The sequence below is a fragment of the Bombus vosnesenskii genome, unplaced genomic scaffold (genome assembly GCF_011952255.1).
Source record: "Bombus vosnesenskii isolate JDL3184/JDL3185 unplaced genomic scaffold, Bvos_JDL3184-5_v1.1 scf7180000016272, whole genome shotgun sequence".
NCBI classification, from domain to species: Eukaryota; Metazoa; Arthropoda; class Insecta; order Hymenoptera; family Apidae; genus Bombus; species Bombus vosnesenskii.
Window position 1 is genome coordinate 487,432 of NW_022884341.1, and position 11,433 is coordinate 498,864.

Genomic DNA, 11,433 nt, shown 5'->3' on the forward strand with positions numbered 1-11,433 from the left:
AATTCATTTAAAATTGATGTCGACATCGAAACTTCTTCTTGCTTCTTTTACAGTGATTTCGACACCTTGAAAAAATAACCAGTGAATGCGAATAAATTAAAATAAAAAAAATAACGTAGACGTTATATAAGCTGCTTGTGGCGGAATTTCGATTCGCTGCGGAATGAACGGCTTTCTTTTCGGATGAAACGAGGAACAAGTTTAGCTATTCTTTAGGAATTAATTATAATTCCTATATTAGTAGGTCATTGAACAAAATGGATTGCAGCTACTCAATTTTGTCAAATATTTTCTCCTAATCGTTGGGTGCAGCTTGCAAATAGGAGCATCGATATCGTCTATCAAACACATGTAATGACACACTAGATTACGTTAGCTTACAACTAGAGCTGTATGTGTCTACAGCGAAATAGTAACACTCTCGATGTCAACCTTATCCTACATCCAGTCATACATGTTTGCGTCACAAAGATATTCATCCTTCGGCAGTAGTTCATTACGAGTGCTATAATAAATTACATCAAAAGGAAAAACCACGGGATCAATAAATCAATATTGGTTGATCTTACGGTACCCGTCGTTGATCGCGAAAAATCGGCACAGATTTATCTGCAAGATAAAATGAAGCTACTATTACTACGAAACGCTATCTGATCGACGTAATTCCGCCTTCTTTCTTCTGTTCGCTGACGCCGTATTTTGTTATCACAGTGCAAATAAGTTACATTGAGACTCTAGTTGTGCCGATTACGTGAGTTACCTCCAACATATCGCTTCCATCATCGCGAAAATAACGAAAGAGATAGAAGTATATTCTAGTGAATATGAACCGACAATTTCTTCGCAGAAAGACGCAGATAAAGACCGTGAATTTTTGCTAGATGTTAACTTCAATTTCGTATTCTGTCGTCGGTCATAAAGATGAGAATCTGCAAGTTGTTGTTCGTAATTTTCTTGTGCTGCGTATGGAGGGAATGTAATACTCTAGAAGGAAAAATTTTAAGATTGTGCATTTCAGCGAAGACTTGTGAAAATTGCCTGCAAGCCGGCCCTTCTTGTGCTTGGTGTAGTGATTCGGTAAATGTCCCAAGATACTTCTTCGATTGGATCAGTGAAGTTATTTCATTCAGACACGAAATTTCAGTTGTACGCTTTAAATTCTCTCTCTCTCTCTCTCTCTCTTTTACATATACTTTCAGTCTTATTCGAATTCAACAATTGGAAGGCCGCGATGCAACTCACCGGAAAAATTGAAACAATTCGGTTGCCTACCACAGGAAATTCGTACGAGTTCTCCAGGGACGATAAAGTTTATCAAGGATTCGAATTTTCAGGATATGGAACCGGAACGAATACCGATACAATTGCGGCCGCAACGAATAAAAGTGATGATTCCACCTCATTCCGAGATAACAATTCCCATTCGTTATCGGCTGGCCAAGTACGTTCGTTTAACAGATAACCCATTTCCGAAATAACGCGAACAACGTGAACAAGCCTGAACTTGCAAAACGTAACTTCAATTTACTCAGTATAAAATTATTTTTGTTACGAAGATGTTGATAGGTGTTGATAATGTATCAATGAAAAATTCATTAAATCTAACGATTTAAAATGATTCAGAAATTATCCACTAGACTTGTATTATCTAATGGACTTAACATGGTCGATGAGGGACGACAAGGAAACTTTGATCAGATTAGGATGGAATATGAGTCAAACGTTTGGCAGCATCACCAATAACTTTCGTCTAGGCTTCGGTAGCTACGCTGACAAACCTGTGATGCCATATATCTTCCCAGGGCATGAGGAGAATCCTTGCAAGAGCGAGCACACTGAATGCTCTCCTATTTATTCTTATTGGCATCACCTAAAGTTAACTGGTGACATTCAGCGATTCATTACAGAAGTACGAGATTATCTGAAAGAAAGTTAAACTCAGAACGGATTAAATGGATTGAATTTCAGGTAAATAATAGCCAGGTTACTGGAAATGTTGACAACTTGGAAGGAGCGTTGGATGGACTCGTGCAGGCGATAGTTTGTACCAATGAAATTAATTGGGCACGTCAGGCACGAAAAATTATTTTAGTGGCCACCGATGGACACTTACATACCGCTGGCGATGGAAAGGTAAGAAAAAGTTATCATTTAATAAACCGAGATTTCAGTAGTTACATACATAGAAAAGAGCACGTCTCACTGTCTTGATTCACCTCGATATGTATAAAATCAATTCGTGATTAACCAAGTATCGTTAAGGTCAATATTCTAAGTAATTTCACTATGATAACATATGCATATCAGAGTTAATGAGATCGGTGATGTTATTATCCCTCTTCTATGTTATTATCGAAATTTTAAGATATCTCATACGGGTATCTTCGTATCGTAATCAGTTAGGTGGTGCTGTAAAGCGCCAGGACTTCAAATGTCATCTTGACGAACGTGGACAATACTCTCTAGCCGCACAATTCGACTATTCCTCGCTGGCAGAATTGTCAAGACTATTGCAGGAATATAAGATCAATGTAATATTCGCCGTGACGGAAGAGCGTCGTAATGAATACGAAGAGATCGTCAAGTTGCTGAGAGAAAAAGCAACGGTCGCGACTTTGACCAGCGACAGCTCGAACATTCTGGATATCATTGAGAATGCTTATCATCGGATTACCTCGAAATTGATCTTACGCGACAATTCTTCCAGTCCGCTGATAATGGAGTATTTTTCCAACTGCGGCGAGGGAAACGTTTCGGAGTGGAACACTTTGGAATGCGATGACATAAAGGAGGGACAGATGTACGATTTCAAGGTTGTACTGTCTTACAAAGAATGTCCAAGGGATAAAGACCTATGGGTACGTGTAAACTATAAATATTAACTCGTATAAAACTTACATCATCTATACGCATGTTGTTTATGGATTGAAAATGAAGCTTTCAGTGCAATTTTTTTATTTTTGATTTTTCAACCATATTCTTGTTTTGAGACACAGACACGCATCCTTGACTTTATTTACTTCGCGAATTCAGTCCCACGGCATAATGGTTTATATGAGAACATAACTTTATATTTTTGTCAGAGACAAAGGGTTGTGATCGAGGATGAACTGGCTTCTCAACTGTCAAATATAATAATCGATGTTGAGCTTCTGTGTGGTTGTAATTGCAAAGATACCGAAAGTTCTTATTGTCAGCACGGAACGTATGAATGCGGTTTATGCAAATGCGACTCTGGTTGGTCCGGTAAGAAGCTTTGATTTCTCCTTCGCAATGGAATTGTTTAATATTGATAAAACTCGCAGGTGAAACATGTGATTGTGATGAAAGTTCACTGTCAAATAACGTACAGCAGTGTATCCGAGGCAACTCAACGAAAATTTGTTCCGAGAGAGGTGACTGTGTTTGCGGAAAGTGTTTCTGCGATGATGGATACAATGGAGAATTTTGTGAATGCTCTGCGTGTGACAAGGTGATTCTGGATTACTTACATATTACATATTATTTACATATTATACTATACTCGAATTATACAGTTTGTTCGGAAAATTTGTAGCACTTTCAACAGACGATTTATTCTATTATTATATCGTATTTTCTATATTATATATTTAATGAAATTTAAAGAGAACTATTCTTCATATACTTTTGCAAAATACTGTTTAACAGATATACTATTTCCAATTGATCGTCAAATGCACTTACAGGGATAGATCTAACATCATATCTAACATACTCTGTTTGGCCAAAACTAATCCTGTCGTTTCATTGAAAGGATTAAAGATGGAATTAATCTTCTTTTTATAGATGGATGGAATTGAATGCTCGAATAAGGGTACTTGCAATTGTGGTGTTTGCCAATGTATAGAAGGATGGGAAGGGAACGCTTGTCAGTGTCCATCAACCAATGAACTCTGTATCGCACCAGGAAGTCAAGAAATTTGCGCTGGTCACGGATACTGCGACTGTGGAGAATGTCGGTTCGTATTTTTTATTTGCGAAAAGATCTTGTTCCGTTGCAATATTACAAATTCGTATTAAATTATTGCATTCTTTGTAAACATGTCGAATGTTGTTCAGATGCAACGTTACCGCAGCAGACGGCTTCTATTATCGAGGTACTTATTGCGAATCAACGATAAGCACTGGTGGCAGTGGCCTGTGCGTTCTTTATGATCGTTGCGTTAACGCCACTGTCGAGGATCCGAAAAAGGCAAACGAATTTTGTCAAACGAATATTATCACTTACAACATTGAAAGAGTGGAATCCGTTGACATAGGTAAATTGAAAGAGCGTAAGTAAATAATATGATGACGTCAACGAGCCAACATAATATTTATTTTAGGAAACGGACACCACTGTTTCGTGAAAACAGTAATGGAGAGAACGACCTGTTTCATTCATTATATATACGAATTTCAGAAAAATAATGTTGTCACCTTAAAAATTGGTAACAAGGTATATATCCATATTTGTAAATATTACTGCGGGTACTCTTTGCAAATTTATATTTTTGTGAACATAATTATTTTAAGTATGAAATCGTTTTACCTATTAAATATAGAGAGTATTATATTTAGGATATTTTGCACGTATACATATGTTAAGTCATCCCATAAGTAAAACAGTCGTGGACTCTTTTATACTAGATGAAAATAAAAAGTGACCTGTTAGCATTTAATAAGTGTTGAATTTTCCCGTATATTGTATAATTCTTTATCCTGTTCAATTAAGTTTTCTATTCAAATTTTATAAACCTGTGATCATACCGCATTACTTATGGGGTGATCCAATATTTCTGCATATTATGTGTATTCCGTGTAGTTTTGCACTTTCAAATTCCCCATAAATGCATAAAACCCACGTTACTCATTATTGTTATACCTGTTTTTCTAAATCTACATCGATACATTTAGCAATGTCACACTCTGGTACACGGAGCAGTCATCCCATCTGTAATCATCATCGGAACAGTATGCCTCGGACTCGCTTCTCTACTAATTTGGAAGTAAGAACCATATTCAACCAAGATTAATTGAATTACAATTTATTAGAAACAAATATTGATTATATATCGGGTGCACAGGTGTTGGGCATCCATGAAAGACAGGAGGGAGTATGAAAAGTTTATGAAGGAGCAACAGAAAACTGTGTTTAGTTTAAACCAAAATCCTCTGTTTAAATCGCCTATAAGCCGATACTCAGTTCCTTCGATGTACAAAGAGAACTGAGAAATCAAATTTCTTCGATTAAGCAGGTTAATTCAATTCACTTTGATCGAAAGATTTGGAAGAACACATGGTACTATCATCAGACAATATATCGTTCCAGAAATGGTTTCCGGCGGAAAACGTGATGGACTGCAACATATGAAATTTTTTAATCCAAATCCGAATCTTTTATAATAATTTTCGAATTCGACATTTTTTTCAATCTTTTATGATAGAGAATCGGACAGCTACATGGAAAAGATGAAAAATGCATTTTTGTCAATTTTTTGACGTCATATACTTACAGGTAAATCATTGTAAGGTAGTTAGAAAAGAAAGGAATAAGTCTTTAGGCACAAAAATATAAGCTTCGTAAAAGCTAAGTAGATAAATCTATGAAATTTTTTAAACAATCAAAGATATATCTAATATTATGCCGATCGATATTTTTGATGAAACTAATTTTTAAATCACTTATCATGTTTTCGGCCTATAGTCTTCAATTTATAGATATGTTTGATTTAAAAAAAATACTTTTTACATCTACTGATATATCTTCGACTACCCACGCAAATCCAAGAGGTTCTCTGTAAATAATATTTGTAGATGGTATATTATTGTGCCATATAGCTTCGATCGAGGACCCATCGGGAAATATGTATGTTCCTAAACCGACCATCGTTCCGTTCGGATCTATTCTACCTCGATACTGAGCGTCGTTATTATACCTTAAGTAAATTGTATGTGATTTTATTTAATTATAGATCATGAAATAGACTTTATTACTTAATATGAATATCGGCATTAGAAAACGTATCATCGTCCCATTCTCCGTGATAGGTATCAAAATTATCAGTAGTATATGTTCCTCTTCCTACGCAAGCAATTCAATTGACAGAGTTTCAAAAGTGGGCAATATCTCACAAAATGTTACCTTGCTTAAGCAAAAGTAATCGATCATAATTTATTTTATATTCTCCGTCGTAAACATCTCCATTCCAAAATGTAAATTTTCCGACTTTCGATTGTGCATTTTGATCTACGATATCAAATTCATTTATCTTCGCCATTTTGCTGACACCTCGTCTCTTCATTTCAGAAAACAATCTCTTTGCAGTTTAATTTCCAATTCTTTATACGTTTTCTTTTTACACAAATTATTATTATAATTGAAATGAATTAAAAGAAGTATGAAAGAAAAATAGAAGTACAAAAACGTCAAGTTCTTCTAATCGCCACCAATGTCGTAGCGCTGAAATAAACACAAATCAGACTATACTAGTTAACGAATCAGAACACCCGTCCTATTTTGTTAATAACACGGTTGGTTATAAGCCAGAAAACCTTGACATAAATTTTCATTTTGTTTCCAACAAGGAAACGGTATGTCTTGCGTCTTATTTTATTCTTACTTTTTTTTTCCATATTCTATAATTTGCGAAAAATGATCTTCTGCTTGTGAAAACTACCTTTAAATCTGTAGCCACGTGACCTTGCAAACGACCTCTAATTTGGTATTTGCATCGTCTGTCTCTGGTTGTGCTTAACGATAACCCCTACATCATTGACACGCTCGGAACACGTTCATTGTCCGAGTGTTCAAATAAGAGATCAGTAACGTCGAATTTCTTGCCACTTTCTACTAAAACCGGTAGTAAAAGATCCACGAATCATCCGAGATATGATACGAACGACAACGGGCCTACGTAATGAATTGGCAAACGCAATACTACGAAGTTCTGTGCGGACGAATACCGTAAGATCTGTGATCATACGATGTCTTCACAGAAAATATGTACAAAGGTATTTCATTTTCCGTTATTACCATCTTAACTTATTGTTCTAAGTTTTGTCGTCCTCTGATTAAAATTTACCTCATTGGTTATGATTAAGGTTATTTTAAAGTCATTCTATCTTACAATTCTACTTAAAAGTTTTCAAGTATGGCATTATTTCCACCTGTTATTGATGAGGATAATCAAAGCCATAAATGCAAATGATTTCATAATCCTCTTTTGCTTTTCTCTATTTTAGGACAATTTTATTATATTTGATTTGCATTAGTCTCTTATTCATTCAGGATACTTAATAGCATAGATTTGTATTTTTACATTTCAAGGAAAGTTTTACACATTCTTTTAGAATAATTTATTCATTTTTATTTGATACTTAGGATTCAAATTCATAACACCTTACGTTTTACGGTAACTCCGTGGAAACAACAGTTAAGGTATTATGCAGATTATCCAGATCATGTCAAAGTGCAGCTTCCTGCGTTATCACCTACTATGGAAACAGGCACAATTGTCAATTGGCACAAAAAGGAAGGTAATGTAAATAATTCATGTGTATAATAAACTCATTAACAATTGTTGGTGTTGTATCATCATTTTAGGTGACAAGTTGAATGAAGGTGATCTACTTGCTGAAATTGAAACTGATAAAGCTACGATGGGTTTTGAAACACCAGAAGAAGGCTATCTGGCAAAAATTATAGTAGCTGCAGGAACAAAAAATGTCGCTATAGGCAAATTAGTTTGTATAATTGTCCCTGATGAAAGTTCTGTAGCTGCCTTCAAAGATTTTAAAGACGATACTCCAGCAACTACTGCATCAGCTACCCTTACATCAAGTGTTCCTACGCCATCTACTTCTCCACCATCTACTCCCCCACCATCCCCTGTAACGCCACCAGCACCTGCAGCACCTTCTGTCCCAAAACCACTGCCTACTGCATCAGGAGAGAGAATATATATTAGCCCATTGGCTAAAAGACTTGCAGCTGAAAAAGGCCTTGCTTTGGAGGTAAGTTTTAGGTCATATAAAATTAAAAAATTTTAAATAATTCTATTACTTTCTTAAAGGGTTTAAGAGGTTCAGGACTATATGGATCCATAACATCCAAAGATTTAGTAGGTGCACCAGCTATGGCTGCTCATCCTACAGTAGCAACAACAACAGCTACAACAGAAGGGATGGATGTTCCAGTATCCAGTATCCGCGCAATAATTGCAAAGCGTTTACTGGAAAGCAAACAAACAATTCCACATTATTATTTATCAATAGATGTAAAAATGGACGCCGCACTCGAAATGCGAGAACAGTTTAACAAGATGTTAGAAAAAGAAAAAATAAAGCTTAGTGTAAATGATATCATTATCAAGGGAATGGCTATGGCTTGTAAAAAAGTACCTGAAGGTAACAGTGCATGGTTGGGAGAAGTTATTAGACAGTAAGTAATATGTTATAATAAATAATTGCTATTAGTAGCAGGAATTATAATCATATGGATTAAATTCCCCCCCCCCCTTTTTTTTTTTTTTAGATACAATAATGTTGACGTAAATGTAGCAGTCAGTACAGAAAGTGGCCTAATTACACCAATAGTTTTTGGTGCAGACACAAAGGGTATAGTTCAGATTAGTAAGGATGTAAAAGAATTAGCTACAAAAGCGAGAGAAGGAAAATTGCAGCCGCAAGAGTTCCAAGGAGGAACTATCACTTTGTCAAATTTAGGAATGTTTGGTATTAAAAATTTTTCTGCCATCATAAACCCTCCTCAGTCAATCATTTTAGCTGTAGGCACAACTGAAACCAGGTTAATACCCGCCAAAAATGAAAAAGGGTAAGTGTTTTTCTCCAGCTCTTTTTTTACATAATATTTTACATTTTATTCTTTAGTGACTTATTTTTTTTAGATTTACAACCACCCAATTTATGTCTGTCACTGCCAGTTGTGATCACCGTACCGTAGACGGTGCAGTAGGCGCACAGTGGTTAACAGCTTTTAAGAACTTCATGGAAAATCCAACAACTATGTTGTTGTAGTAAATTTAGCCACTGAGAAGTTCAATGGGGTAGTTTCAACAGGTGCAAAGAAACATTGTTATGTTCAGGAAGGTGACCAAGAATATTCTGTACATTTGTGTGTATAGTACAATATAGAATTGTGTTACTTTACGCATTTGTAAACCATCAATTTTTGATAGATTCGAATTTTTCAAAGTCACATTGTATTTCTTTTATGTAAAAACATTGTTAGGACAACAATATTTGCGGAATCAAGGTGACATTATACCATTAGATCATATTTTTCCTAATGTACTATATATGTGGTTTTTCATTGAATATAAAGTAAAAGACTGACGATTAATTTCACCATTAAATAAAATAACAATCTCATTACTTTATTATTGGTGTAAAAACCACATCTTTGTCCCAGCAATAGTAGTGGTCACGTGTAAATATGTGTATTTATGAAATAATATTATGGCCACCATACATTGCAATAATTTAATTATAACTTAGGGGAAATTGTGAAGGAAAATGTGTCAAAATGTTTATAGTAAGTAATATACGTAAATGTATATCATATTTAATAAATTGTAACTTACAGATTTAATGTTATTTTTATTTTTAAGCTTGTGTTATATCTATGGATACGTAAAATAACAATACAATCCTATTATATTATGTAATAAGTAATAATAATCATGATAATCATATAATGTCATTTATGAAGATTGAAGAAAGCGCGGTTATCGATCATACTGGCGGAACTGCTGTCAGAGAGGAAATCAGAGAGAATGCTCACACTAATAGACCTGATTGTTCCCGAACTAGTGCTGCTCCATGCGGCCAAGTGCTGAAGTCAAAGTTAGCATATACAATATCCTATAAAATTAGAGATCTGCTCTGTTTGGTTCTTTGAGATTATTGCGGGTGCGAGTAAATATGTTAAAAAAACAGCTGTCGAAGGATGGATTAAAACATACGTTTGGTTCACAGGACGTAACACTTATATTATTGCGAAATATATATGGATCATAATTAACATCGTTTTTTAAATAAAGTGTGTTTCTTTAAATATTATAATCATATACATTTATAAATATAAAGTTAATTTCGAATTCATAACCTACCTTATTAAAAGAAAAATGTACTAGATTATCCAATGATCATATCCAAGGATCATCACTCCAATGAGTGCTACCGCTACTCACGTGTATATGTATACTTTAGCGGGCAACTATCAGAAAACGGAAATCCAGACATCATTCTCATGGAATTGTCAAGATTTTTCGAGTCATAGAAACAAATATAAAATTTTATCAATCACATTACATTTTAAATCAATATAAAGGTAATACCTTAATAATACAGTGAAGAAGAAAATAGGTAAAAATGTCAATAATTCGACAAAAATATTTAATATATCTATATATACTTATTGACATTTATGTTGTAAGTAGTAGGCGAATATTTCAAATGAATAATGATATATCAAATGCTATATGTATTTAGCGATTATACCATACTTTATTTATAAATTTCATATTTAAGAAATAATTTCCCGTAACTTATTTTCTATTACATAACAATGTGAAGCTTAACATTTTTCAATAATAATATAAAATTCAAAATGTTATATTATTTCGAATTTTTGAAAAGCAGCAACTAATAGAATTTGTTGATTATAACGCCATCATTTGATAACACTTTCTTCATTATATTATATATATATTTTCATTGTTTAAATAATATAAGATATTATACACTACTAGTTATAATACACTTTATATCGTATTTGGTGTTATTTTACTTACAAAAGTGTAAGAAACATGTTAGTAAAAGTTTCGTAAGTTTTCGCAAAAAAGCTGATTACTTGATTCGTTTTAATCATTTTAGAACAATAATATTATATCTTAATTAAAAAGGACAGTGTAAATAGTAAGAAATATATCTTTAGAAACCATTTAATACATATATATATATATTGTTCATATACATTATATTATATAAAAGTATGTCACGTGTAAACGCCAATCAATCCCGAACGATCAACCATAGTAATGAATGAAACTTTTACTAACATATTTGTTATATTTTTCTAAATAAAATAAAATGAGACCAAACACGGTACAATTTGAAGCATATTCGGAAGCAGATATAATATATGATAAACTAATAAAAAATATATAAAATAAATAAATATTATAGAAGGAACTATATTTAATTATTGCTATTATCTATCTCAGATAGAAAAGTAGAACCGTACAATGAAATAGGCTTTTGTAGCGTGACACCATATCGATTATGGCTCGTTTATGATAGAACTAAATAGGTTCTTATGTATACTAGGATAGAACAACTTCCACACATGGCCGCGTGGTCCAGCTCAGTATTGTAGAACAACCAGAACAGTGACGTGAGTATTCTCAT

At 33.9% G+C, this 11,433-nt stretch overlaps 3 protein-coding genes across 8 annotated transcripts; 2 read left to right on the plus strand and 1 right to left on the minus strand.

Moving 5' to 3' along the window:
- The first annotated feature begins 427 nt into the window (after positions 1-427).
- Positions 428-6,007, plus strand: LOC117242229 (integrin beta-nu-like). Of its 4 annotated transcripts, none has more exons than XM_033508729.1 (13): positions 428-1,077; positions 1,200-1,441; positions 1,624-1,909; positions 1,969-2,133; positions 2,400-2,858; positions 3,084-3,246; positions 3,306-3,472; positions 3,808-3,980; positions 4,081-4,280; positions 4,347-4,459; positions 4,918-5,009; positions 5,088-5,258; positions 5,333-6,007. In XM_033508729.1, the coding sequence occupies exons 1-12, from the start codon at positions 922-924 to the stop codon at positions 5,230-5,232; spliced, it is 2,361 nt and encodes a 786-aa protein (XP_033364620.1). In that variant the 5' UTR covers positions 428-921; the 3' UTR covers positions 5,233-5,258; positions 5,333-6,007. The 4 variants fall into 4 exon arrangements, with proteins under 4 accessions (XP_033364620.1, XP_033364619.1, XP_033364618.1 ...); XM_033508728.1 differs by having other exon boundaries at positions 5,088-5,254; XM_033508727.1 differs by having other exon boundaries at positions 5,088-6,007.
- Positions 5,253-6,495, minus strand: LOC117242231 (phosphatidylinositol 4-phosphate 5-kinase 2-like). 2 transcript variants are annotated; one of them, XM_033508733.1, is made up of 4 exons: positions 6,146-6,495; positions 5,998-6,085; positions 5,753-5,939; positions 5,253-5,361 (listed from the first exon to the last, which is right to left on the minus strand). In XM_033508733.1, the coding sequence occupies exons 1-4, from the start codon at positions 6,303-6,305 to the stop codon at positions 5,260-5,262; spliced, it is 537 nt and encodes a 178-aa protein (XP_033364624.1). In that variant the 5' UTR covers positions 6,306-6,495; the 3' UTR covers positions 5,253-5,259. The 2 variants fall into 2 exon arrangements, 1 of the variants encoding a protein (XP_033364624.1); XR_004495204.1 differs by having other exon boundaries at positions 5,258-5,361; positions 5,517-6,085; positions 6,146-6,486.
- Positions 6,496-6,579: 84 nt separating this feature from the next.
- Positions 6,580-9,613, plus strand: LOC117242230 (dihydrolipoyllysine-residue acetyltransferase component of pyruvate dehydrogenase complex, mitochondrial). Of its 2 annotated transcripts, XM_033508732.1 has the most exons (7): positions 6,580-6,594; positions 6,695-7,014; positions 7,385-7,539; positions 7,607-8,016; positions 8,076-8,443; positions 8,537-8,836; positions 8,910-9,613. In XM_033508732.1, the coding sequence occupies exons 2-7, from the start codon at positions 6,893-6,895 to the stop codon at positions 9,037-9,039; spliced, it is 1,485 nt and encodes a 494-aa protein (XP_033364623.1). In that variant the 5' UTR covers positions 6,580-6,594; positions 6,695-6,892; the 3' UTR covers positions 9,040-9,613. The 2 variants fall into 2 exon arrangements, with proteins under 2 accessions (XP_033364623.1, XP_033364622.1); XM_033508731.1 differs by having other exon boundaries at positions 6,586-7,014.
- The last annotated feature ends 1,820 nt before the right edge of the window (positions 9,614-11,433 follow it).

Excerpts from the sequence above, each read along its gene's own strand:
- LOC117242229 (XM_033508727.1), top strand. The coding sequence starts at position 922 with ATGAGAATCTGCAAGTTGTTGTTCGTAATTTTCTTGTGCTGCGTATGG. Across the intron at positions 1,442-1,623 it reads ATTCGTTATCGGCTGGCCAA|AAATTATCCACTAGACTTGT; the intron begins GTACGTTCGTTT and ends AAAATGATTCAG. Across the intron at positions 2,134-2,399 it reads ATACCGCTGGCGATGGAAAG|TTAGGTGGTGCTGTAAAGCG; the intron begins GTAAGAAAAAGT and ends TATCGTAATCAG.
- LOC117242230 (XM_033508732.1), top strand. The coding sequence starts at position 6,893 with ATGATACGAACGACAACGGGCCTACGTAATGAATTGGCAAACGCAATA. Across the intron at positions 7,015-7,384 it reads CACAGAAAATATGTACAAAG|GATTCAAATTCATAACACCT; the intron begins GTATTTCATTTT and ends TTTGATACTTAG. Across the intron at positions 8,837-8,909 it reads CCCGCCAAAAATGAAAAAGG|ATTTACAACCACCCAATTTA; the intron begins GTAAGTGTTTTT and ends TATTTTTTTTAG.
- LOC117242231 (XM_033508733.1), bottom strand. The coding sequence starts at position 6,305 with ATGAAGAGACGAGGTGTCAGCAAAATGGCGAAGATAAATGAATTTGAT. Across the intron at positions 6,086-6,145 it reads ATTACTTTTGCTTAAGCAAG|GAAGAGGAACATATACTACT; the intron begins GTAACATTTTGT and ends TTGCTTGCGTAG. Across the intron at positions 5,940-5,997 it reads AATGCCGATATTCATATTAA|GTATAATAACGACGCTCAGT; the intron begins GTAATAAAGTCT and ends AATTTACTTAAG.